The sequence below is a fragment of the Hyperolius riggenbachi genome, chromosome 2 (assembly GCF_040937935.1).
Source record: "Hyperolius riggenbachi isolate aHypRig1 chromosome 2, aHypRig1.pri, whole genome shotgun sequence".
In the NCBI taxonomy this organism is placed as follows: Eukaryota; Metazoa; Chordata; class Amphibia; order Anura; family Hyperoliidae; genus Hyperolius; species Hyperolius riggenbachi.
The window spans coordinates 483,027,656-483,051,914 of NC_090647.1; the positions used below are offsets into that span (position 1 = coordinate 483,027,656).

Sequence of the window (24,259 nt, forward strand, 5' to 3'; positions counted from 1 at the left end):
GTCAGAATTCTACTACCTACTGTAAGTGACAACAACATAGGAGGAAAGTAATTTATGGCTCATTTTACTCTGGAAAAACACGTACTTCTTATTTGTCTGTTTGCACATATTTTAAATTTTACAATTTTTGCCATAGTACCCCTTTAAAAAGTCAATGGGGTGCGCTGCAAATTTTAACACAAACATTCGCACATGCCATGAAGCTTGCAATGTTCATCCATCAATAGCGACTGCTGTTTTTCCCCGTTATCAAGCAAACCAAAAGCTACCAATTCAAATGGGCAAATTATTTTATTTCATTATTAAAAAAACAAACAAACTAGATTTATGAAGTGATGTGCTTCAGCAGAAAACAGGACATGTCCCTTTAAACACAGAAGGTGAAAATTAGTGTTGTCGGGGACAACTGTCACTAACATGTGGCACGACGTCCTGACATCACTTCACCTGAGTAAATGCTTTGTACTCCCCTGCTTATGGTAATAGAATACTGAGGGGCTGTAATTATACAGTACCTATGATTAGCAGCTGGGTAACATAACCTGATTACATGGATACATTTCCACCAGATGTCAGAAGGTTCTGCGTAACATTGATATGCTAAGCAAACAGCCTTGTCCCTGAACAACACACAGAAGATCGTCGTTGTGAAATGACGGCGACACTCAATAGGAGTATAAGCTTATTTTTTGTTATAGCCCATCTGCCAAGTTCCTGTATACAATGGAAAGAATACAGAAGCATTTAAATAATCTGCAACTTTAAATCAAGAACGCAAACATGGTAACGCAGCCCTATTTAACAGGCTGCCTCCTACACAAATGTGTTATATTTGGTGCTGCAATGGACTATTGTGGGTGAAGCTGGTAATTTCAACAGAAAGACAAAAGCCGGAGAAAAGAAAACTGGAACAGAAACTCAGCTGCTGGCCATGGAAACCAGATTTATTTCATTTGTGAGGCAAAATGCAGCCTGATTAGTTATTATGGGCAACAGCTCCTCGGCTCCAGCTCAAGCGTTCACACAACAGCTGCTGTATGGAATACTTTACAAATGCAATGGCAAGAAATCTGCATACAGACACGTATGACATGGCCCTATAGATAAGGCAGTTTCTAGGCTAAATTGCACCCAGGCGAAGGTGTAAAAATCACGGCTGTGGAGTCGGAGTCGAGGAGGTGGAGCAATTTGGGTACCTGGAGTCGGAGGTTTCATAAACTGAGGAGTCAGATGATTTTTGTTCCAAATCCACAGCCCTGGTAAGTATAAGACTTATTAAGTAAGTATTAGAAGAAATCGGAGTCGAGGAGCTATTTTAAGTACCTGGAGTTGGAGTCGGTGGATTCATAAACTGTGGAGTCGGTGTTGGAGTCGGAATTTTTTTGTACAGACCCCACAGCCCAGGTAAAAATGGCGCCCCCGTCAGGCATAGTTGCTCCAGTATAGGTTAGCTAGGTAGTGCCTCCACTATGGGGCAGTCCATATAGTTGCCACCAGTATAGGTTAGATAGGTAGGTGCTACCAGTATAGGTTAGAAAGGTAAGTGCCCCCAGTAAAGGTTAGATAGGTAGGTGCCCCCAGTATAGGTTAGATAGGTAGGCGCCCCCAGCATAGGTTAGATAGGTAGGCGCCCCCAGCATAGGTTAGATAGGTAGGCGCCCCCAGCATAGGTTAGATAGGTAGGCGCCCCCAGCATAGGTTAGATAAGTACGTGCCTCCAGCATAGGCACAGCGGCGGGGGAGAGCGGGCATAGCTTAGTTACAGTTACGTAGTTACATGATCTCTGCATGAACACAGCCTGTATTTCCTTCCTTTACCAGACGTCCATCGCATTGGTAACAGTGCCCCCTGTGATGACATGCGGTCACGTCATCACAGGGGCGAGCTGTTCTGAAAGAAAGAAAGAAAGAAAGAAAGAAAGAAAGAAAGAAAGAAAGAAAGAAAGAAAGAAAGAAAGAAAGAAAGAAAGAAAGAAAGAAAGAAAGAGACTATTTGGAGAGTGGCATTAGTCCTGTATAGTCCCTTTTGGAAGATCCCTATAAAACCACAAAACACAACCTCTATTCAGTAGTATATCACCATTGTTACCAAATATGTATTATTGTACAGTATTAGCACACCCACTGTGCAGGGCTGTGGAGTCGAGGAGTCTGAGCAATTCTGGGTACCTGGAGTCTGTGGTTTCAATAAACTAAGGATTTGGAGCCGCATGATTTTTGAACCAAATTTATAACCTTTGTAAAAATTAGACTAAGGAGTCGGAAGCAATTTTGGGTACCTGGAGTCGGTGGTTTCATAAACTGAGGAGTTGGAGTCGGATGATGTTTGTACCCCCTCCACAGCCCCGCATGAGCAAAATGAATAATAAACTGGACAAAACCGTTTTACCTCATGCTCACTAATTTGGCCTAGAAGGTCCAGCGATGCCATTATTTACTGCACAGCCAAGAGAAGGATTTACATTACTGCAATACACAACATAAGCCTGTATACTGGCATCTTAAAGCAGACCTGAACTCAGGACCCAGGGCTGTGGAGTCGGTACAAAAATCCAACTCAGATTCCTCAGGTTAGGATTCCACCGGCTCAGACTCCTCCTCTAATTTGCATATTACAATTTTGTTGATTGAAAGTATGTAGCATGAAATGCATCTCTTAACTGCCAACGCTTAGGAATTTTTAAATACAACTGAAGTGAGAGGGATACAGAGGCTGCCATATTTATTCCCTTTTAAACAATACCAGTTACCTGGCTAGCCGACTGATCTTCTGCCTCTAATACTTTTAGTCATAGACTAAAACTAGTCCTTGGTAAGAGTACTTGCAGAAGACAGGAACAAAACATCTAGCAGGCCCTAGGCAATGTGACTGTGGGTACATGTAAGAGTGATGTGCAGGTACTCTGCAGGAGAATGAAGAGATTCTTCTATTACACATTCTTCATGTACAGTCTGAACATGGATCAGGCCTTAGGCAATGTGACTGTGGGTACATGTAAGAATAATGTGCAGGTACTCTGCAGGGGAATTAGGCTATTCTTCCTCTATTACACATTCTTCATGTACAATCTGAACCAGGTTTATGGGTGATAGACAACACCTCTGTGTTCAATGTGCACAACATTCTCAGTGGATTCCCTACAGCTCTGTGGAGAGTTCATATGTAGAATATAGTACTACTGTGTAACAAAGTAAACCTGAGACAGATGAAATTAAAGTTTTATACATACATGGGGCTTCCTCCAGCACCCTTCAAGCAAATCAGTCCCTCGCTGTCCTCCTCCGCCACCTGGATCTTCTGCTATGGATCCAGGTACTTGAGCCAGTCGGGCGTAGTGCACTTGCACACACACTGCCGCTGGGAGCATACTACACCTGCACAGCACTATTGCGCAGGTGCAGAATGTTCCTGGCTGTGGGAGCGGCACGCGGCCGGACTGCGCTGACTGGCTGAATTACGAGGACTCATAGCAGAAGGAGCGGAGGAGGACAGTGAGGGACTGATTAGCCTGAAGTGGGCTGGAGGAAGCCCCAGGTATGTATAAAACGTTTCTTTTTATCCGCCTCAGGTACCCTTTAATTCATAGTCACCAAACCAAATTTTAACAACCTATCAAATTATTTGATTTCATGAGCAAAGGGAGTGCGTAAATTTTCATAAACCAGCATCAACACAGAATTATTTTCATCTCCTCCAGTCCCTCCAGTCCATGGGCATTCACGACCTCGCCCTGACCTGGCTTTCATCCTACCTCTCCAACCGCTCCTTCACGACCTCCTTCAATGAGTCCTCGTCCACCCCCAACCACCTCTCGGTGGGAGTCCCCCAAGGCTCGGTCCTTGGCCCCCTACTGTTCTCCCTATACACATCCTCCATTGGCAAGGTAATCTCCTCCATGGGTTTTAACCATCATCTGTATGCAGATGACACCCAGATCGACCTCCACACTCCTGACATATCCAAAGCTACCATGGACAAGGTCTCCTCCTGCCTATCAGCCATTTCCTCCTGGATGTCCGCTAGTTTCCTGAAACTAAATCTAGACAAAAGGGAATTTATGATCTTTCCACCCTGGCCATCCCTGAACCTCCCAGATGTGCATGTCACTGTTATCCACACTACCATTCGCCCTACCTCTCAAGCCCGTTGTCTGGGTGTCACCCTGGACTCCGCACTCTCCTTCACTCCTCACATACAAAACCTCACAAAGTCCTGCAACTTCCACCTTCGTAACATCTGCAAGATCCGCCCTTTCCTGACCTCTGCCACCACCAAACTCCTCATCCATGCCCTCATAATTTCCCGCCTTGACTACTGCAATGCCCTTCTGTCTGGCCTCCCTATGATCCGAATAGCCCAGCTGCAATCCATCATGAATGCGGCTGCCAGAATTATCCACTTCTCCCATCGCTCCACCACGGCGGATCCCCTCCTTGAATCCCTCCACTGGCTTCCTATCCAGTCCAGAATCAGATTCAAGATACTGTGTCTGACCTACAAATCTGTCCACAAAACCTGTCCAACCTACATTTCCGATCTTACTCAGAGGTACACACCTAGCCGCTCACTCCGCTCCGCCAATGAGCTGCGCTTGACCGCCCCCCGCATCACCCAGTCCCATGCACGCCTCCAGGACTTCTCAAGAGCTGCTCCAACACTATGGTACTCCCTACCTCCACCCATTAGGGCAGCCCCTTCCTTCAACATCTTCAAGAAGGCCCTCAAAACTCACCTTTTCACTCTTGCCTACCACCCCTCACAAGTGCTCTAAACCTGCAGCTGAACTCTGGTCCCCTACCTTTCCCTCTAGATTGTAAGCCTTTGGGCAGGGTCCTCCTCCTTTTGTGTCCTACCTGATCATGCACCTCCATTACTGTGCACCCATGCTATGCATTTGAGTGAACTCAAATCGACTAATCTCCATGCGCCCATCCAGTGACTGACTAAGCATTACCTTGTGATCTGGTTTGCATGTATTCCTGTATTGTCATATTGCTGTATGTCACCCCTAAATATTGTCTGTAACCTAAACTAATGTCCAGTGCTGCGAAATATGTTGGCGCTTTATAAATACAATAAATAAATAAATAAAATAAATCCCATTGACCATCTCTATTAGTGACACAGCTACACATCAGGTTTTATTCTTAAAGCATAGATGTTATTTAGATGTTATTTAATACGTGTGTGTGTGTGTGTGTGTGTGTGTGTGTGTGTGTGTGTGTGTGTGTGTGTGTGTGTGTGTGTGTGTGTCTTTGTTACAGCTGATGCAAATCCCGCAGTAAATCTGCAGTGTGTCTACTTCCTGCTTTCATGGAAGCAGACATAAGGTTAACATCCTGTGTTTACAAATTATCAGCTCTACCGAGGAACCCAGCGGACATAGCTGAAAGACCTAATTACAACTTGTGCTTAGTTACAGATAAGGGGAATTCGACAGGCTAAACTTTCTAGATACATACAGGGTGCATTTCTATCTTTTTCCCTTCTGCCCTGTGCAAGAGTTCAGGTCCACTTTAACAGGCGGAAAGGGGGCAGAGGCAGTTATCTTCTGGTACTGGGGGATGCTGGAGAGAATGTTTTACTATAAATCTTCACTTGTCAGTTATCAGAGTTACATCCTGAGGTTTACCATTAACGGCACAATATTTACAGAACAAAGGATCCTGAACGATCGTATTATTTCCTTAAAGAGGAACTGTTGCGAAAATCTTAAACTTTAAAACACACACAAATCAGAAGTACAGTTCTTCCAGAGTAAAATGAGCCATAAATGACTTTTCTCCTATGTTGCAGTCACTTGGGCCTCGTTTCCACTTGTGCGGCGTGCGTCTGCGAGACGCACGCCGGCACTGAGCGGGTGGGCGGGATCGCAGGCGAATCCCACGAGCCGTGCAATGCACGGCTATGGGAATCGCAGCCTCCGCCACGAATTCTGTGGGGGGTTCCGGCCGAATCGCTACCGCAAGCGATTCGGCCGGCGACGCCATTCTCACCTACTCTCATTCTCACTTACAGCAAGTAGTACAAAGGAATCAGCGAGGGAGACTTGGGCGCAGGATACAGCCGGTGTATGGCTGATCCTGCTGCCGCACAAGTTCTCGGCCGTGTTAAATACTATTCCCCGCCTCCCCCCCAGGCTGCCATGGATAGCGGGGAATGAAATAATTTGGCTTCCAGCAATTGCTGGAGGCTGAATTATTGTGTTTTATAAGTAACTTCAGCTCTGTCTTCTGACGGCACCTAAATTACTCCCTGTGCCCTCAAGTCTCCTGCGCTGGATTCACTGTGTTCGCCAGGGACTACCTGTACCTTACCTTTTACATTGAACGTGAACTGCTTCACAATTCTAGACTGCCTTTTATTTGAAACACACAGTTATCTATGTCCTCCAGCTAATTACAAAACTACCAAAGAAACTGGAAAAACCTGATCTTGTAGTTCTACAAAGCTGTCATTTCAACATGAACTACTGGGCAGGATTACACAAAATAAATCAATGGTGAGAATTTTTTAAACAATAAGCAAACTTAAAGTGAATGTTTACCGGTTTTAAAAACAAAAAGTCAGATACTCACCTAAGGAGAGGGAAGGCTCGGTCCTAATTAGCCTTCCCTCTCCTCTCCCGGTGCCCGGTCCCGCGCAGGATCCCCCGTGGCAGTATTCGACCAGTTCGGTCAAATACTGCCACTTCCGCATGCCGAAGGGAGCTTTCGGAAGCCTTCGGGAGCACTCGGGCTCCCGATGACGCGGCCGCTCCATACTACGCATGCGCGAGCGCCCTCTATGATGCGTTCGCGCGTACGGAGTATGGAGCGGCCCGTCTTCAGAAGCCCGAGTGCTCCCGAAGACCTCCGAAGTCCCTGCGGCGGCGGACGCGAACGGGGGAGCCAGCGCAGCACCGAGGGCACCGGGAGAGGAGAGGGAAGGCTCATTAGGACCGAGCCTTCCCTCTCCTTAGGTGAGTATCTGACTTTTTGTTTTTAGAAACGGTACCCATTGGCTTTAAGAGGAACTGTCGCAAAAATCTTAAAATTTAAAAAGCATACAAATAAGAAGTACATTTCTCCCAGAGTAAAGTGAGCCATAAATTACTTCTCTCCTATGTTGCTGTCATTTACAGTAAGTAGTAGAAATCTGACATTACCGACAGGTTTTTGGGTTAGTCCATCTCTTCATGGGGGATTCTCAGCATGGCCTATATTCTTTATAAAGACATTCCCTGAAAAAGATTTATACAAAGATGCTGGCCAGCTTCCCTGCTCGCTGCACACTTTTTTGGCAGGTTGACGGAGCAACTGCCATTCACTAAGTGCTTTTAAAAATACCCTAAAGGTGGCCATACATCAGCCGACCAACCAACCAATCAACCACCCAATTCGATTATTATAATCAAATTGGATGGAAATTGGTGCTGCCAAGTGCATGCCCGACCGACAAAGCAACCATTTTCAGGACAGAAATTGGTTGATTGCGCATGCTACAAGATATCAGGCCAAAGTCGGTTGGTCGGGTGCGCGGCGGTACGGTGGCCGATTTGTGAACGAGTGACGAGACGACGAAAACCCCGCCGCTACCGCAATGTATGAATGTATGCAGTGTGCGCAGTTATACATTACCTCTTTGGTGTCCCAATGTCCTCCACGCAGTTTCCGTCCATCTCACTGGGTTAGCATGTGACGTCAGACGCTATGCACTGCTAGTGTGTATGTGGCTGTTACCCAGCGAGATGGACGGACACCATGCAGAAGCTGCTACAGGACAGGTAATGTATAAATGCACACACTACATACATTTATACATTTTGGGGGCAGCGGCGGGACGGACGCGGCAGGCTGAAACCGGACGGGAATCGACCTGTATGGGCAGATTCAACCAACAGACAAATTTATCTCTAATCAGATTTGTTTAGAGATAAATTTGTCTCTTGGTCGAATCTGCCTATAATCTTTTGATGTATGGTCACCTTTAGAACCCCCTATGAGAAGATGGGCTAGTCCAAAATCTGTCGGTAATGTCAGATTTCTACTACCTACAGTAAGTGACAGCAGCATAGGGAAAAGTAATTTATGGCCCATTTAACTCCGGAAGAAACGTACTTCTTATTTGTAGATGTTAACATGTATTTTAAATTTTAAGATTTTTGCGACAGAGGTCCTTTCAAGAACCGGTCAATCTGCATGATGAATTTGTCATACAATTCAATATCGTAAATAGTTTGGATAATTTTAGTGCTGTGCATTGAGTAAATACGATCTTTTCTTCCGATTTAAATAATCTAATCAACGTACAATCGTTCATTAAAAATTGCACTATCAAAGCGGACTTGAACTCAGAACTTCCTCTCTGCTCTAAGAGATAAGTAACAGCATAACCACCTTTAAAGAAAAACATTGCTTTGTTACAGCAGATACAGATCCTGCAATAAATCTGCAGTGTGTCTACTTCCTGCTTTTATGGAAGCAGACATATTGTTAACATCCTGTGTTTACCAATTAGGTCTCTGCCGTGACGGGAGCGGACACGACTGAGGGATCAAATTACACTTGTGATTAGTCACAGATGAGAGGGAATTAAGCAAAACTCTCTAAATACACACAAGGTGTTTTCCTTCTGTCCTGTGCAAGAGTTCAGGTCCACTTTCATGGGCAGCTTTGCGTCTAATGGTGGCCACTAATGATCCAACCTTTTTCATCCAATCTTACCAAATCTATGTAGTATAAGGGTAAACTGAATGAATATACTGAATGGATACTTCAGGCAGTTACCTTATATTACATAGAAATGGTAAGATTGGATGAAAAAGATTGGATCATTAGTGGCCACCTTAACAGTAACTATACAGGTTTATGTCGCCACACAACTTTCTGCTTCCACCTGGCTGTAAACCGAGTGATGGAGAAATATTGTATAATGTCACTATGGTGAGAGAAATACAGGCGACTATGCCAGCCTGCTCTGATCTATGGGCATTTAGTGAGGTATTAAAAATAAATACATATCTCATATATTTTCAAGCCTTTGCGCGATGGGTGGCAGTGTGTAACGTCACCCCATAATGCTTTTCACCCATTTCCACATGATGCGTGTCAATTAAGAGTAATTCAGGTCATAAGTATCCACAGACAGCCTGCTTCAATTTAACAGCACTTATAGTATATAGTGTGGAGAAAGGCAGTCTCCCACACACATCGCATCTGAGCAATTCCTGACATGCTGAATATCCAGGCAACCAGGAGAGGGGGAGGGGGACAGCAGATACACCACTATTTTCATCCTAATATCACTAATTCTACAGCATTTTCAGTTTAGCTTCACAGACGTTTTTTTTCCATTTGAAATGACACTGTTGTTGCTTTTCCATGATAAACAGAAGCATTGGGGAAGATGGCAGCCAGTATTAAATTCAAAGGATAGATAAACTGAAGGTAGGGAATATATGTAAGAAGTTGGTACTTCCCTTCAGGCTGGATGCTCTGTAACCTTTAGGGAGGGTTCACACTGCCAAACGCAATCACTAAGAGATTAGCGATTACGATTTTCAGAGCGATATTTAAAGGAATGTGCATTTTAGCACATACCTTCAAAGGAAAACTGAGATGGGCTGGAGAAAAAAAAAATTATACATACTTTGGGCTTCCTCCTGTCCCGTCTGGCATGATCGCTCCCTCGCTGTCCTGTGCTGCCTGGATCCCCCGCCATTCGCCCTATTAAGTCATTAGATCTGGGTCATACTGCACATGCGCAGCCTGGCAACGGGAGCGTGCACAGCCGGACTGTGCCTGCACCAACTGGCCCCGACTGAAGGGCTTTCCGGAGCGAAATGTGGAGGATACAGGTGGCGCAGGAGGGCGGCAAGGACTGAGCAGCCTGGAGGGGGCTGAAGGAAGCCCCAGGTATGCATAATGTTTTTCTCTCCCCTCGTTTCAGGTACACTTTCAGCTGAATCGCTTCAGAAAAATGGTACATGCAGCAAGATTTAGATTTTCTAAAAACATAAAATGCTGCTGTGAGAAGTGAGAACACCCTCACAGGGTGACACTGCACTGGCGCTTTGCCGATCACTGGCGAATGGCGATCAGCAAGCACAGTGAAATCTCCCCCAGTGTGAACCAGCCATGAGCCAACTAAGACCGTTGTGTCTGCTTTTGTCCTGCTGAAAAGCTGACACAAGTGCGCTAGTTGCTGTAACATTGATGTGTTGCTGAAAAGCGGACACAACTGCGTTAGTTGGCTCAGGTTACGCAGGGTTCACACCTATTTTTGCTAACCTCTTCTGCACACAATGTGCACACATACGCAGAAAAACTTTTGCGGTTTTCCACAGATGCGAATATTAAAAATATACATAATCCTTAATTCACTAAGGTTATCTCCTGTCTTTTATAACGTCTCTACAGTTATCACCATGGTGGTAAGGCATGTAGTATTCAGGAAACAATTTACCTCAGGCAAGCCTAAAGTTAAGTCTTTTGTCTTTAAAGTGAAGGTCCAAGCAGAAAAAAAAAAAAAAAAAAAACTCCACTTACCTGGGGCTTCTTCCAGCCCCTGGCAGTCATTCTGTGCCCTAGCCGCAGCTCCGGTGTTTTCCGCTGCAGAAGCCAACTTCGCACGGTCCGGCCGACGTCATCAGGATTATACTGCGTCTGCGCAGTACAATCCTGATGACGTTGGCCGGGCCACATGACCCGCGCCATGGAGCACACAAGAAGCCGACCTGGCGAGGTCGGCTTCAGCAGCGAAGGCACCGGAAGCGACCGGAGCTGCGACGAGGGCACAGAACGACTGCCAGGGGCTGGAGGAAGCCCCAGGTAAGTGGAGTTTGTTTGCTTTTTCTGCTTGAATGTTTCCTTTAAGTTAAGGAGAGATCTCTCAAGGTAACTCTTCAATCCTTAAAATAACTCCAGAATTCTAAAGTTAAAGACAGGCTGTTAATGAACTGCATGTGAAAATAACTACAGAGGAGGTAATTGAGGCCAATATGCTGGAGGCAAGAGAAAACTTGCCAGAACACATGTAGAGATACATGTAGAGATACGTTTTCACAGTGAGAGAGTTATCTTTCACTTCAGTCCTTAAATTACCTCCTCTGTAGTTATTTTCACATGCAGTTCATTAACAGCCTGTCTTTAACTTTAGAATTCTGGAGTTATTTTAAGGATTGAAGAGTTAACTTTAGAGATCTCTCCTTAACTTAAAGACAGAAGAGTTAAGTTTAGATATTTGCCTGAGGTAAAATGTTTCCTGAATACTACATGCCTTGTCCCCATGGTGATTACTCTAGAAACGTTATTAAAGACAGGATATAAGCTTAGTGAACTGAGGCCAGTGCACAAGTTGTGTGAAAAATGCTGCAGGCCATTAACTTTCTCCCACATGTAAAACAAATTGCATCAGATGTGAATTCATTTACATTGGCTGTCCTCTCTAATGACAATTTGCATTGCGGAAAAACATAAGAAAATTTGCCAACTTCCTTACCGTTTGTAAAGTGCAACTGTCTGTTGGGGTTCTACAGAGAGACAAGAAGGTTCCTGGTGCGGTTTTTAAAATTAAAGGTGAACCAAAGCAGTACCTATCTAGGCTCCACCCTCTGGACTGAGTTTGGTCACACAAGCTCAATGGTTCTTGAGCCGTAGTTTACTTATCCCTGGCATCATGACATAATGAGACAACATGCGTATCTAGTAACAGCTCGGCTAGCTAGGAGGTGTCAGCTGAAGGTGGTATAAGAGGAAGAGATCTACACAGATAAAGACTGGTACACACTTTCAATTATGATTGGCCAATCACTGACCAATTTTACCACCTCCATGTATTACGAGGGTTTACCTACACAATCTGTTCATACGATTTAATATTGGTTGACCCTCATACTACATGGAGGTGGTAAAATTGGTCAGTGATTGGCCACACATAATTGAAAGTGTGTACCAGGTTTAAAGACATAAAAATGGACTGAAGAAATAGTGAAAGTGTGCAACAGTGCAAAGAGAAAGCTGAACAATCAATAATAACTTATACTTTATATCTATGAATCCACCTGAGCCACAACCACCATCAGAACCACAGGAACAGAAACAGACACCTAATGGCCCATACTCACGGGCAGCAAAAGTGGCCTGTCGCCAGCACACGTGAGCGTGTGGGTGACAGCTCCTCGCCAGGTCCCTCCACGTACACACGCGGAAGAGGGACCAGCGGCGCGACGGAAGCTGTCGCCGACGTTCCTCCTCCCCCCGCCGGAAGCTCTGCATACCTCAATGGAGGTTGCTGTCGCTAGTCCGCGTACTCACGCGGACTAGCGACAGTTGTGGCGGAGGTGCGGCGGCGACTGTCGCCAGGCGATTGAAACTTTCAATCGCCTGGCGACATCAGCGACGGGCGACAGTTCGGGGTGCGCGCCCGTGCGACGGCCCATACACACGGGCGACCTGTCGCCGCAACACGCGCGCCCCGCGTGTTGCGGCGACAATTGTAGCCCGTGAGTATGGGCCATAAGTGGAAGAACTCAGGAAGCAACGTTTCTTCCAGTTCAATTGCCTCTAATTCTCCCCGGAGGACAGAAAACTACTGAGCTAAGTGTTTAAAAAAAAAACCTGTTGCCCCCATCTAGGTAGACTGCTCTCTCTGTTAGAATTGTTATCAGAGTAGAAGGGAAACAATTAGCACCTAGGATCTCTGACAAGCATCAACAGTCATTTGCCACCTACAGTCTCTAGTGGCAGGCTGGATTCACACCATGCTATCGTTCTGAAGGACGCGGTGTACCATTAGCAGGGTTCCTAGCGGGGTCTGCCTCCACTTCAGAGTGAATCAATACCATTTGTTAAATGATTGGCAATGCAAACCATTATCGGGTGGGGGGACGTTGGGGGGGGGGGGGGGGGGGAATGCATGCGGTTACATTTTTCGGCAACAGAAGAAAAAAAAACACAGCGGAACAGGTTGGTGTGAACTGGCTCACAGAAAATCACTGCAGTCACTGACCTATCCATCTTCAGTCTGCTGGCCGATCTATCAAAATTTATGGCAGCAGAAACAGAGTAAACTGAGCATAACAGGGTTAAATAAAACTTGCCATATATAACACCTCATGCTGCATTCTATAGCGCATCCACACAGGTTTATTCAATGTCAAGTTGACAGCACACGATGCTAGAACAAGATCTGTGTGGAATACGGCAGGCTAATGCAGGCAGTTAACAGGTTTCGCCATCAGCAAACAAAAATAAACAACCCAAACTCTGGACAGCTTGAGCTTCAGAAATGGATTATGGTTCGTATCTCAGGATTTTGCTAAAACATAGTAGTAAAGCTTCATCAAAAACAGGACATATTCAAAACAGTGTCTTTACCAAAGCATGAAACGAGAGATCTCTTACCTCAGCAAGTAGCCCCTCAGTCGGAGTAGGTGAGACTCCATCAACGCTGTCTTGACTCCTAGCACTGAGCTGTGGAGACATGGTGGGAGACTCATCGATGTAGGGCATCGTCTCCGAGCCCTCCCGGGAGCTCTTCTGCTCCTCATTCCCCTCAGCGTCGTACTGGTCAGTGCCGTAGTTGAAATCTGTTACGAGGAACAAGAAAGGCCGTTGAGTGCCTTCAATAAGGGCAGCCAAAGAAGAAGAGTACGGCTTGTGCCTAGGGGTCATACTGGCATCTGAGCTTCTTCACAGGGAAACTGGAGGTAGAAGGTGGCAGTGGGTTTGAGCACCACAAAGGTTAAAAGAACAAGCACAGACTAAGGGAATACACAAAAAAGCAACAAAAGGAAAGAAAATGATATAAGCCAAAAAGAAGATAGCAAAAAAAAAAAGTAATGACAAAAATACCAAACAAAGCTACAAAGCTAAAAAACCAGAAGAACAGGAAGACATCTGAATATAAGCGGCTATCCAGGAGCGAGAGTTTCAGGAGTCGAAGCACAGACTACAAGGAAGCATAAAATGAAAATCCCCAAAAAAGAGAAACAAAGTGAAGGAGAAAGAAGATGCAGAGAAGCTCAGAAGCCAGAAGAGCCAGTCCAGCATCCAATTGCAGAAGACAGGTCAGTTGGCCACCCCTGAAACATGTTACGACTAAAGGATTAGGGGAAGCCTGTTAGCTTGTGAAAACTGGAAAATCAGCGGCTGTCCGCAGATGACAGCATCAGAGCTATTCCGGGCCCTGCTCGTTGCCTCCTTCTCTGAGTCAGAGAGACAGAAGGGGGGTGTGGGGGCTCACTGTTTCCATTTTAAAGCCCAAGTTATTGTACAAATATCATTAATACAACTGCACGAGTAAAAGCAACACCTTCACTGTGTACTTCCTCGTAATTTCATTGTTTTCTTTCTATTTTTATTTCTCATACAACATTGTTTTGTGCTCTATATGTTTAAGATTTAACACTAAATCATAGGCCTTAAGCACCTGGAACAGTTGTTACCATGGCAACCTCCAATGCAAGATTTTTTTAAGCAAATGTACGGATACTTTATAAAGTCCTAATCGGTTACTGTTGAGTGGGATTTCTAAAGAACGGACAAAAAGAAAGAAAGGACGGGAAACAGGCGCAGATACAGCGTTTATGGATTGCTTTATGGCTACGGTCAGCGTGCTTTCTGGAAAAAGTCATGTACCTTATAGTACAGATTTATAAGGTAGGATGTGAAAGGCTGCACTGGCTACATAAAGCTGCAGTTGTTGAATACACCCCAAATCCACAAATGTTCCCATGCTAACGAGAGTTAAATCAGCAGTATGGTTAAATTAATTATTAAAGTCATTAAAAGTCAATGGACCTATGGAAGCTGCCATATTTCTTTGCTTTTAAATAATACCAGTTGCCTGGTATCCTGCTGATCTTTTTAGTCAGTAGGGTCTAAATCCCACACCTGAAACAAGCATGCAGCTAATCTTGTTAGATTTGTCATAGACATATGATCTGCATGCTTGTAAAGTATCAGAGGCAGAGGATCAGCAGGACAACCAGGCAATGTGCATTATTTAACAGGAAATAAACATGTCAGCCTCCATATCCCTCTCTCCTCACTTTCACTTTAACCAATTGTGAACCTGTCAGATTCTGAATGGCTATGGTGAAAATTGAGCATTGCCTGCACACACCTCTGCTCGTCCCCATATGAGCACCCAAAACACCTAAACCTATGGCAGTCCGTATGCAAAAAAAAAAAAACAACTTCCTTCTCTGAGGTTGGTATACCACTGGCCAGTGTTGTACGCTCTCCATTCAGTCTATGTTACTTTGTGACTCAGAAACACCAGGTGTTTGATGAGTGGAGGAGCGTGACTATAGTATGTTCATTACTAGGTGCAGTGAATACATTTTCCATTCCGGTTCATTCACTACACCCAATAGCTAAGCACCAGTGCCCAAACCAAACACCTGGCAAGGAAAATGATGCAAGGTGTGTATCAGTTAAGGTCAGTGATTATGGTATTATTTTTGGAAGGTTGAAGCAAAAAAGTAAGCAGTTAAAATCTGACAGAACAGACAGGTTTTGGACTAGTTCATCTCTCATGGGGGATTCTCAGGCCTTTCAAAAGCATTTCTTGAACCGCAGTAGCTAAGTAACTGAGACAATATGCAAGTGAGTAGGGAGGCCAGCTGGTATTTCACTATTTAGGCAGTTAAACTGCCATTCCAGGAATGCTTTGGAAAACCCTGAGAATAACTCTACACATAGTACAATTTATGTCTCTTTATAAATTGTACTATGTGTAGTGTTATTCGTACTGTTTGTCATTGCCAATATGCCATGTGTCCACAAATAATTCCGGGTGCGGCGCCTGTCGCACTTGGCGAATAAAGTGATTCTGATTCTGAGAATACCTATGAGGAGATGGACTACTTCAAAAAACAGTCAGTTCTGGCAGATTTTAACTGCTTGCTTTTTACTGGAGTGGTCCTTTCAGGGATATGGGAGGGAGAGGTTAGTTTTAACCTCCTGTGTTAAGAGGTTAGAGCTAGGGAATAGGAAGAACTTTATGTTGGTGAGGTGAAAGTAAACCTAAAGCCGAAAAAAAGGTAGATATTTACCACTGAAGAGGGATGCCCCCGAGGCTTCCTCCACGACCCTCCGCTGCCAGTCGGGACAGTTTTCAGCTTCGTACCTGCACAGTACCACAGAGCCGCACATATACAGAGGAGAAAGCCATGCAAGAGTGGCTCCATGTTACTGCGCAGGCAAAACCCATACTTTCTGCATGCACAGTGCAGCCATATAGGAGAGTGCGACAGCAAGCTATATTCAACATTAACGTTGAATATTGTAAAAAAAAGAGAGTTCTCAACACAGGAACGGAGGGGCGCAGGAAGACAAGGGTAGCCTCTGGACTAGGGTGCTCAGGAAAATAGGGTCTCTCTTGGATCCTGAAACCAAGGTGTCCCTGACACTCCCTCAGCTGGACACATTCCTTCTTTGCACAGTAAGGCTTCTTTTGAATGGGACAGTAGTGCATTTACCACCTGTTAACAGCTCCCATGGATTTGGTATACAAAGTGCTTTCCTGCTGTCCAGTAACTGCACCATGTGTCAACTTCAGAAAGACATGATTGCAAAATGCTGACAATAGGTTGCATTGCATAGAAACCGGATGGTGCTCGTTCCCCCAGCAGATAGGTGGCTGGACCACACGGTAAGCATGCGGTGCAGATGTCCATGTGAATGAGACCTATGTGTTGAAACAATGAGATGCTGGATACTTGGATACTTTGATACTTTGCTTCTTGATGCATGTAGATTGCCCTGAGGCAAAGGACAGGTACAGACCCAGAGCTAAATTATGAGGAGTCTCCAGTCAGGGCCAGCACATTCATTAGGGTGAAACTGGGCAATTGTCCAGGTCCCCAAGCTCCTTAGGGGCCCCACAAGTCAGGGACTGTAGAGGTCACAAGTTTACTGTCAGTACAGTACAGAAACATAAGGGTCCCCCGAATTGATTTATGCCAGAGCCCCATTTTACCTAAAACTATCCCTGTCCTCACTACTACTACTACATACACTGTTGCTATGGTTTCTGTGTAATGTAACATTTTTATTGGTATTCATAAGTAATAAGTACCGCAGACTGAATTGAAAAGATCGTTTATAACAGCATTATATTAGAAAATGATATGATGAGTCGCTGATAATGCATTTTCAAATGTATTATTTCTTGTTAAAGCCAGCAGATGTGGCCTTTAACCAGTCTCTGTAGTGCACTAGGAGGAACTCACAGATGCCAATTAAGGGAGGGTGTCCCTAAATCCTACGTCTCTACCATCCTCCACTGCAGCACCTGGACTTTTTCCACAAGAAATTATTTGTATAATTAATGAGCAGTAAAAGCAGAAGGCCTATGTAACGTCAAGGAGAAGCAAATCAATAGCTTTCCCACACTGCCTGCGTAAATCAGCACAGTGGAAGCTCTCTGCTCAGTGTCCTTCTGCAACGGATCTCTGAACTTCTGTTTAAAGTGAACCCGAGGTGAGAGGGATATGGAGGCTGCCATATTTGTTTCCTTTTAAACAATACCAGTCGCCTGGCAGCCCTGCTGATCCGGCTGCAGTAGAGTCTGAATCACCCAAGTTTTTCTTCGGGAGGCGGAGCCACGCAAATTGACATATCCATTGGACTGTTGTGGTCCATCCCGTGAAATGGACCAATTTAGTTCTGAGTGTGAACCTAGCCTTACGCTCCCTCCCAGAAAAGGTTTGGTCATGCACCGCAGTGGTATATACCCTCCCTGGCAATAGAAAGCTGTAATTGGTCTACATGGCGATCTGCCTTAAAGGACACCCGAGGCAAAAATAAACTAATGAAATAAATAATTGTATCTATCTTTCATCTCCTAAAAATGATATTTTAAGATATTCCACAGTTTTATTTTATGTTTAAATCTACTTTTTATGTTTAAACTGTATTATTGTTTCTGCTCAATGACTCAATGCTCAATTCATTGAAGTATGCCAGAGCTAAAATATATGCACTATTGACCCTTTTTATCTCTTTCCTGCTCTCAGAAGCCATTTTCTGCTAGGAAAGTGTTTTATAGTTGGAATTTCTTATCAGTAAGGGTCACACTGTTGTCACTTCCTGTCTGAGTCAGGACTGAGTCAGCCACTTGCATACCTGATATTTAACTCTTTCAGGCAGAGAAAGAAAAAAAGGAACACAGCATAGTTATTTGTGTGCTTAGCACTGCACATACCCATGTCTATCTCATCATGTCACCTCGGGTATCCTTTAAACTGTCACCAAGGAAGCAGGTTCTGATACCTAAAGGCAACAATCCCTGTGCTTAAAGTCAGGTATACACTTTCCATTGTGACTGGCCAATGACTGACCAATTTTTACCCCCTCCATGGAGTATGAGAGCTTATCTACATGATCTGTTCTTAGTATTCAAAATCTGTTGGCCCTCATACTACATGGATGTGGTAAAAATCGACCAATCTGAATTGAAGGTGTGTACCAGGCTTAAGTAACGCATGTTTAGTATCGGATATAGTTGCAAAGACTGATAATCAGATACATCCATTTTAGGATGTAATGCTGGGAATACACGGTTTGCTTCTGCCGTGTGTTTCTGCTCTTGATCGTTTTTGCCGCTTCGAAGAATCGAAGAGATCGGACATGTCGGAAATTATCTATTTCACCATCTTATCAACTTAAAAACAAACCGTGTATTCCCAGCATAACAACTCCAATGAGCATGCACTAATAATGAAGGAAAGGAGACTGCATTAACATGACAACATTTCAACACTCAAAAGCAAAAATATCCAAATCTACAAAAAGCTGACAAGAAGAGTGTTTACATCTATCAAGTATTACTGCAGCGGTACAAAGTACAAGCAGTCTGTGTGTGTCAGTGTTTTTCTGCAATATGAGCCCAGCAATGAGTAATTAGCCATAGATGTGAAAGGCTGAAAGCATAGAAAATGTGAAATTCCATAGAACATGGAATGATATAGGACTGGATTCACACTATGCGTGATGAAAAACTGATCCATGTTACATTTAAACAGATACGTTTTTTACATTGAGTATCAGTTTTTCATCCAGTTTTCCATTCCATTTTTGTAGTGTCACCCACTCAGCACCTGTTGCCATGTTCCTCTGCCGCCATCTTCCAATCGGGGTTCCTGCACGCTAGAAAGGCCAGTATACTTCTCCCAGAGCCCCATCAATCAGAAGCATCAGTCTCTTATTGGTTTGCAAAAGACCAATGGAAATCCTCCCTGGTGCTCCCTGGTTTTCATTGATCCACTACTAAGTGAACCAATGAGAATGCTCCCTGGGTGGGGCAATTCCCATTGGTCTATTGCAAAGCAATTGTAGCCTGATGTTTTTTCTGGGGCTCTGGAATTGGTATACTGGTGTTTCTAGTGTGCAGGAACCGAATAGACAGCAGGGGTGAACTCAAATGGATGGTGGCGCTGCGGCAGGAGAGTATTTTGCCAAATGTGTGCGGCAAGCAGCCTAGGGAGAACAGACACTGTGCGTTCTCATGGGATAGCATAGATTATTCTGGGCTCTGTCGCCATCCTATTTGTGCAGCCAATCTGGAAAAAAAAGTCAAGCAGGACCCAAAGTTGCGTTCCACTTATTGGAACAGACCAAACAGATCACATTCGGAACTGACAGATGTGAACACAGATCCAATTGCATTGCATAGGAACTGTTCGCATTCATTTGTATCCATTCCGTTCCGCTTAATGTAACGCTTTTTATTGCCAGTGTAAATGCAACCTAACATTGCAGCCAGTGTATAGGCAAAATTAGATCCCTCTTTGTTCATATTAGATCAGAGAGAGATTTATCTGTTGGTTGATCTGGTGGCCCCTCCATTAGTGTCTGGCCACCTTAAAGGGGAACTTCAGCCTAAACAAACACACTGTCATTAAGTTACATTAGTTATGTTAATTAGAATAGATAGGTAATATAATCTCTTATCCACCCTGTTTTAAAAGAACAGGCAAATGTTTGTGATTCACGGGGGCTGCCATCTTTGTCATGGGGGCAGCCATCTTTTTGGTTGAAAGGAGTTGACAGGGAGCATAAGACACAGTTCCAACTGTCCTGTGTCCTGATTACCCCTCCCAGCTGCACACGCTAGGCTTCAAATGTCAAATTCAAAATGTAAAAAAAAAAAAATTGCACCAAAACAGCAGAAGGAGAACAACAACATCAGAAATCCCATCATGCTTTGCACAGCATCAGGGGAAAAATGCCCGGGCAGTTTTCTTCTGTGCAGCTAAAAATGAGGCTTGTATAAGAGAAACAAAGTTCTGATTCTGTGAAACTGTTAAAGAAACACCAAGCCTTTCCAGTGCTGCCGAGTCGATTTTTAGTCTGGATGTTCACTTTAAGTGGTGCCCCAGGGCCCCCAACACCTTAATCTCTAGTTATCTGGCTTGCAGTCACTGCCATGTATCCCATTTACTTATTTCTCTCTTGTTTCAAACACAATAGGGCAGTGATGGCTAACCTTGGCACTCCAGCTGTGGTGGAACTAAAAGTCCCATGAGGCATTGCAATACTCTGACAGCTCTAAGCATAAATCGGCAAGTCAGAGGCATGATGGGATTTGTAGTTTTGTTACAGCTGGAGTGCCAAGGTTAGCCATCACTGCCATAGGGAAATGATAGCTGAGTGAGTTGTGTGCCCCCTCCTACACGGTGCGCCCTGAAGTTGGAGCCTCTCTCGCTTCTGCCCGGCCCTGACTGCAGCACTTTACCATGTACACATCTCATGACAATTCTGGTGCAACACAAAATAGACAGAACAAAGAAGCATAGACGTTATACTAGTTGCTTAAAGGGAACCTAAACTGAGAAGGATATGGATTGTTCCTTTTAAAATAATACCAGTTGCCTGACTCTCCTGCTGATCCTGTGTCTCTAATACTTTCAGCCACAGCCCCTGAAAAAGCATGCAGATCAGGTGCTCTGACTGAAGTCAGACTGGATTAGCTGCATGCTTGTTTCAGGTCTGATTCATCCGCTACTTCAGCCAAAGAGATCAGCAGCACTGCCAGGCAACTGGTATTGTTTAAAAGGAAACATACATATCCCGCTCAGTTTAGGTTCCCTTTAAGATGGTCAACAAGATGCTAATAATTCCAGCTTGTATGCAAATTTAACACAAACAGTCTGCCCCCTAAATCTGAGACAATCAAATGCTCTTCTTGCTGATTTGCAATGACCCAGTTCCAAGCTGTGCACAATTTTTTACATGCAGGCCAGAAGCCATAATTGTAAACAGACTGACAGCCCCCCTCCTCTGCACCTCCCCAGGAGCCTGGCTGTGCAAAATCCCCCAATCACTAATAGCCATAGCCTCCTTTATAGCTAGCAACAAGAAGCAGCGTAGTTGTCGGGGTCACCCTTTATACTACATGGTACTGTAACAAGAAAGGAAAGAAAGCAGCAACCAGTGCTTCATTCCCTCACAGAAAGCAAAGAAAGCAGCAACCAGTGCTTCATTCCCTCACAGAAAGCAAAGAAAGCAGCAACCAGTGCTTCATTCCCTCACAGAAAGCAAAGAAAGCCGCAACCAGTGCTTCATTCCCTCACAGAAAGCAAAGAAAGCAGCAACCAAAGCTTCATTCCCTCACAGAAAGCAAAGAAAGCCGCAACCAGTGCTTCATTCCCTCACAGAAAGCAAAGAAAGCAGCAACCAGTGCTTCATTCCCTCACAGAAAGGAAAGAAAGCCGCAACCAGTGCTTCATTCCCTCACAGAAAGGAAAGAAAGCAGCAACCAGTGCTTCATTCCCTCACAGAAAGCAAAGAAAGCAGCAACCAGTGCTTCATTCCCTCACAGAAAGCAAAGAAAGCCGCAACCAGTGCTTCATTCCCTCGCAGAAAGGAAAGAAAGCCGCAACCAGTGCTTCATTCCCTCACAGAAAGGAAAGAATGCAGCAACCAGTGCTTCATTCCCTCACAGAAAGGAAAGAAAGCAGCAACCAGTGCTTCATTCCCTCACAGAAAGCAAAGAAAGCAGCAACCAGTGCTTCATTCCCTCACAGAAAGGAAAGAAAGCCGCAACCAGTGCTTCATTCCCTCACAGAAAGGAAAGAAAGCAGCAACCAGTGCTTCATTCCCTCACAGAAAGCAAAGAAAGCCGCAACCAGTGCTTCATTCCCTCACAGAAAGCAATTAAAGCCGCAACCAGTGCTTCATTCCCTCACAGAAAGGAAAGAAAGCCGCAACCAGTGCTTCATTCCCTCACAGAAAGGAAAGAAAGCAGCAACCAGTGCTTCATTCCCTCACAGAAAGCAAAGAAAGCCGCAACCAGTGCTTCATTCCCTCACAGAAAGGAAAGAATGCAGCAACCAGTGCTTCATTCCCTCACAGAAAGGAAAGAATGCAGCAACCAGTGCTTCATTCCCTAACAGAAAGGAAAGCATAGCTATGTAACAAGAGGGGAGTGATAAAAATAACATTTATAAACAATTTTAAAAGAGAACATATTCTGTGGACCATTCTGTGGACCGGTCTGTAACCTGTCCCAGATTATCCTTACTGTCTGAACTCCAAGTACCTCGACTGGTCAGTAGAAAAGAATCTGAAAACTTCAGTTGAGTTCATAAAATCCAGCATTCTTTATCGGAAGAAAATCCATACAAAATACATGGACTTCCACAGGATAAAAAAAAGCGTCAGTTTGACCCTGTGGATGTCCATGGCCTCAATTCACTAACTTTAACTCCTGTCTTTAATAACTCTTCTGAGCTGTTTTACAGTTATCACCATGGTGATATAATTGTGATAACTGTAAAACAGCTCAGAATAGTTATTAAAGACAGGAGTTAAGGTTAGTGAATTGAGGCCAATGTCTTTTGTGTGGACTTTCTTCCAGTTAATAAATACTGTATTTTATGAACTCCACAGAAGTTTGTGGATCCTTTTCTGTTGTCTATTATGGCTTAGCTGACCAAATCCTGCACGTCTTTTGAGGGTATAGAGCATTTGGACTTCCCTCTTGACTCCTTGGCTGGTCAGTCCCGTTACCCTGTCAAGCTAATCATCCTGTCCTCACTGGTTATCCCCTCCCATCATGAAAAGCAGAGTGCGCCCTTCTGGTGGGGGTACCTCTGGGGTCTGAACTTGGTGTTCACTTGCAGGAAAGTAGCCCGCTATAGGTAGCAAGCTATTGCCCCTTATGGGAGGCTCTGGTGAAGACCAGCAGTCACTTATATTCAGCACCTCATTATTCTCCACAAGTGCCACATCATACAGGTATGCCATACTCATAGGCCAATACATGAAATGGTAAGCCATCAACACATTCCTCACAGGAAATCAATCAGGCAGTGACTGAATCCCTACCACCACCTTGTCTACTCAATCTCCATTTATCTTCAGCAAAAATCCAACCAATAATAGAATCACTAGCGTTCCACCACTCTGCAGAACAATCCTATGCAGCCATCAATGCCTAGCTCAGGCATGGGCAAACTTGGCCCTCCAGCTGTTAAGGAACTACAAGTCCCACAATGCATTTGCCTTTATGAGTCATGACTGTGGCCGTAAGACTCCTGCAATGCACTGCGGGACTTGTAGTTCCTTAACAGCTGGAGGGCCAAGTTTGCCCATGCCTGGCATAGCTGCTCCACCCTCGTTCACCTAATTGACATTCACCTTCAGGTCCAATCAACTGTTGATCATGAAAATGCCCAAAATCAATCTAAATCTAATTGATCGGCCAGGTCAGGTGCAATGGATTTCTGATTCAATAAAAGTGATTGAATCGGCCAAATCAATACATGTGTGGCCAGGTTAGCAGTACTGTGTAAAGTTGCCCATACATCTAGCAATGTATAGGCAGACGGCCCAATCTCTCTCTTATCAAATCTGATCAGAGAGAAATCTGTCGGCTGCCTAAACACCGCAGGCCGATTTAACATTCAGCATGAAATCTTTTGGGAATCAGCGATGTCACATCAGCCACTGTCTCCAGAAGAAGGCATGGCTGGTAAGTAGTGGCAAACGGACAGGTGAGAAATTTTAATGTGCAAGCCCATTATTGGAAGGGACAGCAGCCAGGGGTTCAGTCACGTTCATCGATCATCCTGATATCGCATGCCGGCGTTAACGTGCACCCAGTTAACCACGTTGGCCTGAGATTTCCCAGCTGGTCTGATCGACCGATTTTGCCCCCAAATCCGTTGATCGGCCAAAGTTGTTGCGGCACACATTTTCATACGATTTGATAATTATCAAATCGGATGGTCGATCAGCTGCAAAATCGCTCGTTATATGGCCA

At 44.6% G+C, this 24,259-nt stretch overlaps 1 protein-coding gene across 5 annotated transcripts in view; it reads right to left on the reverse strand.

The window, feature by feature from the left end:
• The window catches only part of ABR (ABR activator of RhoGEF and GTPase), a 669,248-nt gene that overhangs the window by 386,382 nt on the left and 258,607 nt on the right, over positions 1 to 24,259 (reverse strand). For all 5 annotated transcript variants that reach the window (XM_068270301.1, XM_068270303.1, XM_068270302.1 and 2 more), the window contains exon 2: positions 13,387 to 13,571. In XM_068270301.1, the coding sequence (XP_068126402.1) occupies positions 13,387 to 13,571 (185 nt within the window). The remainder of the gene's footprint in view (positions 1 to 13,386; positions 13,572 to 24,259) is intronic.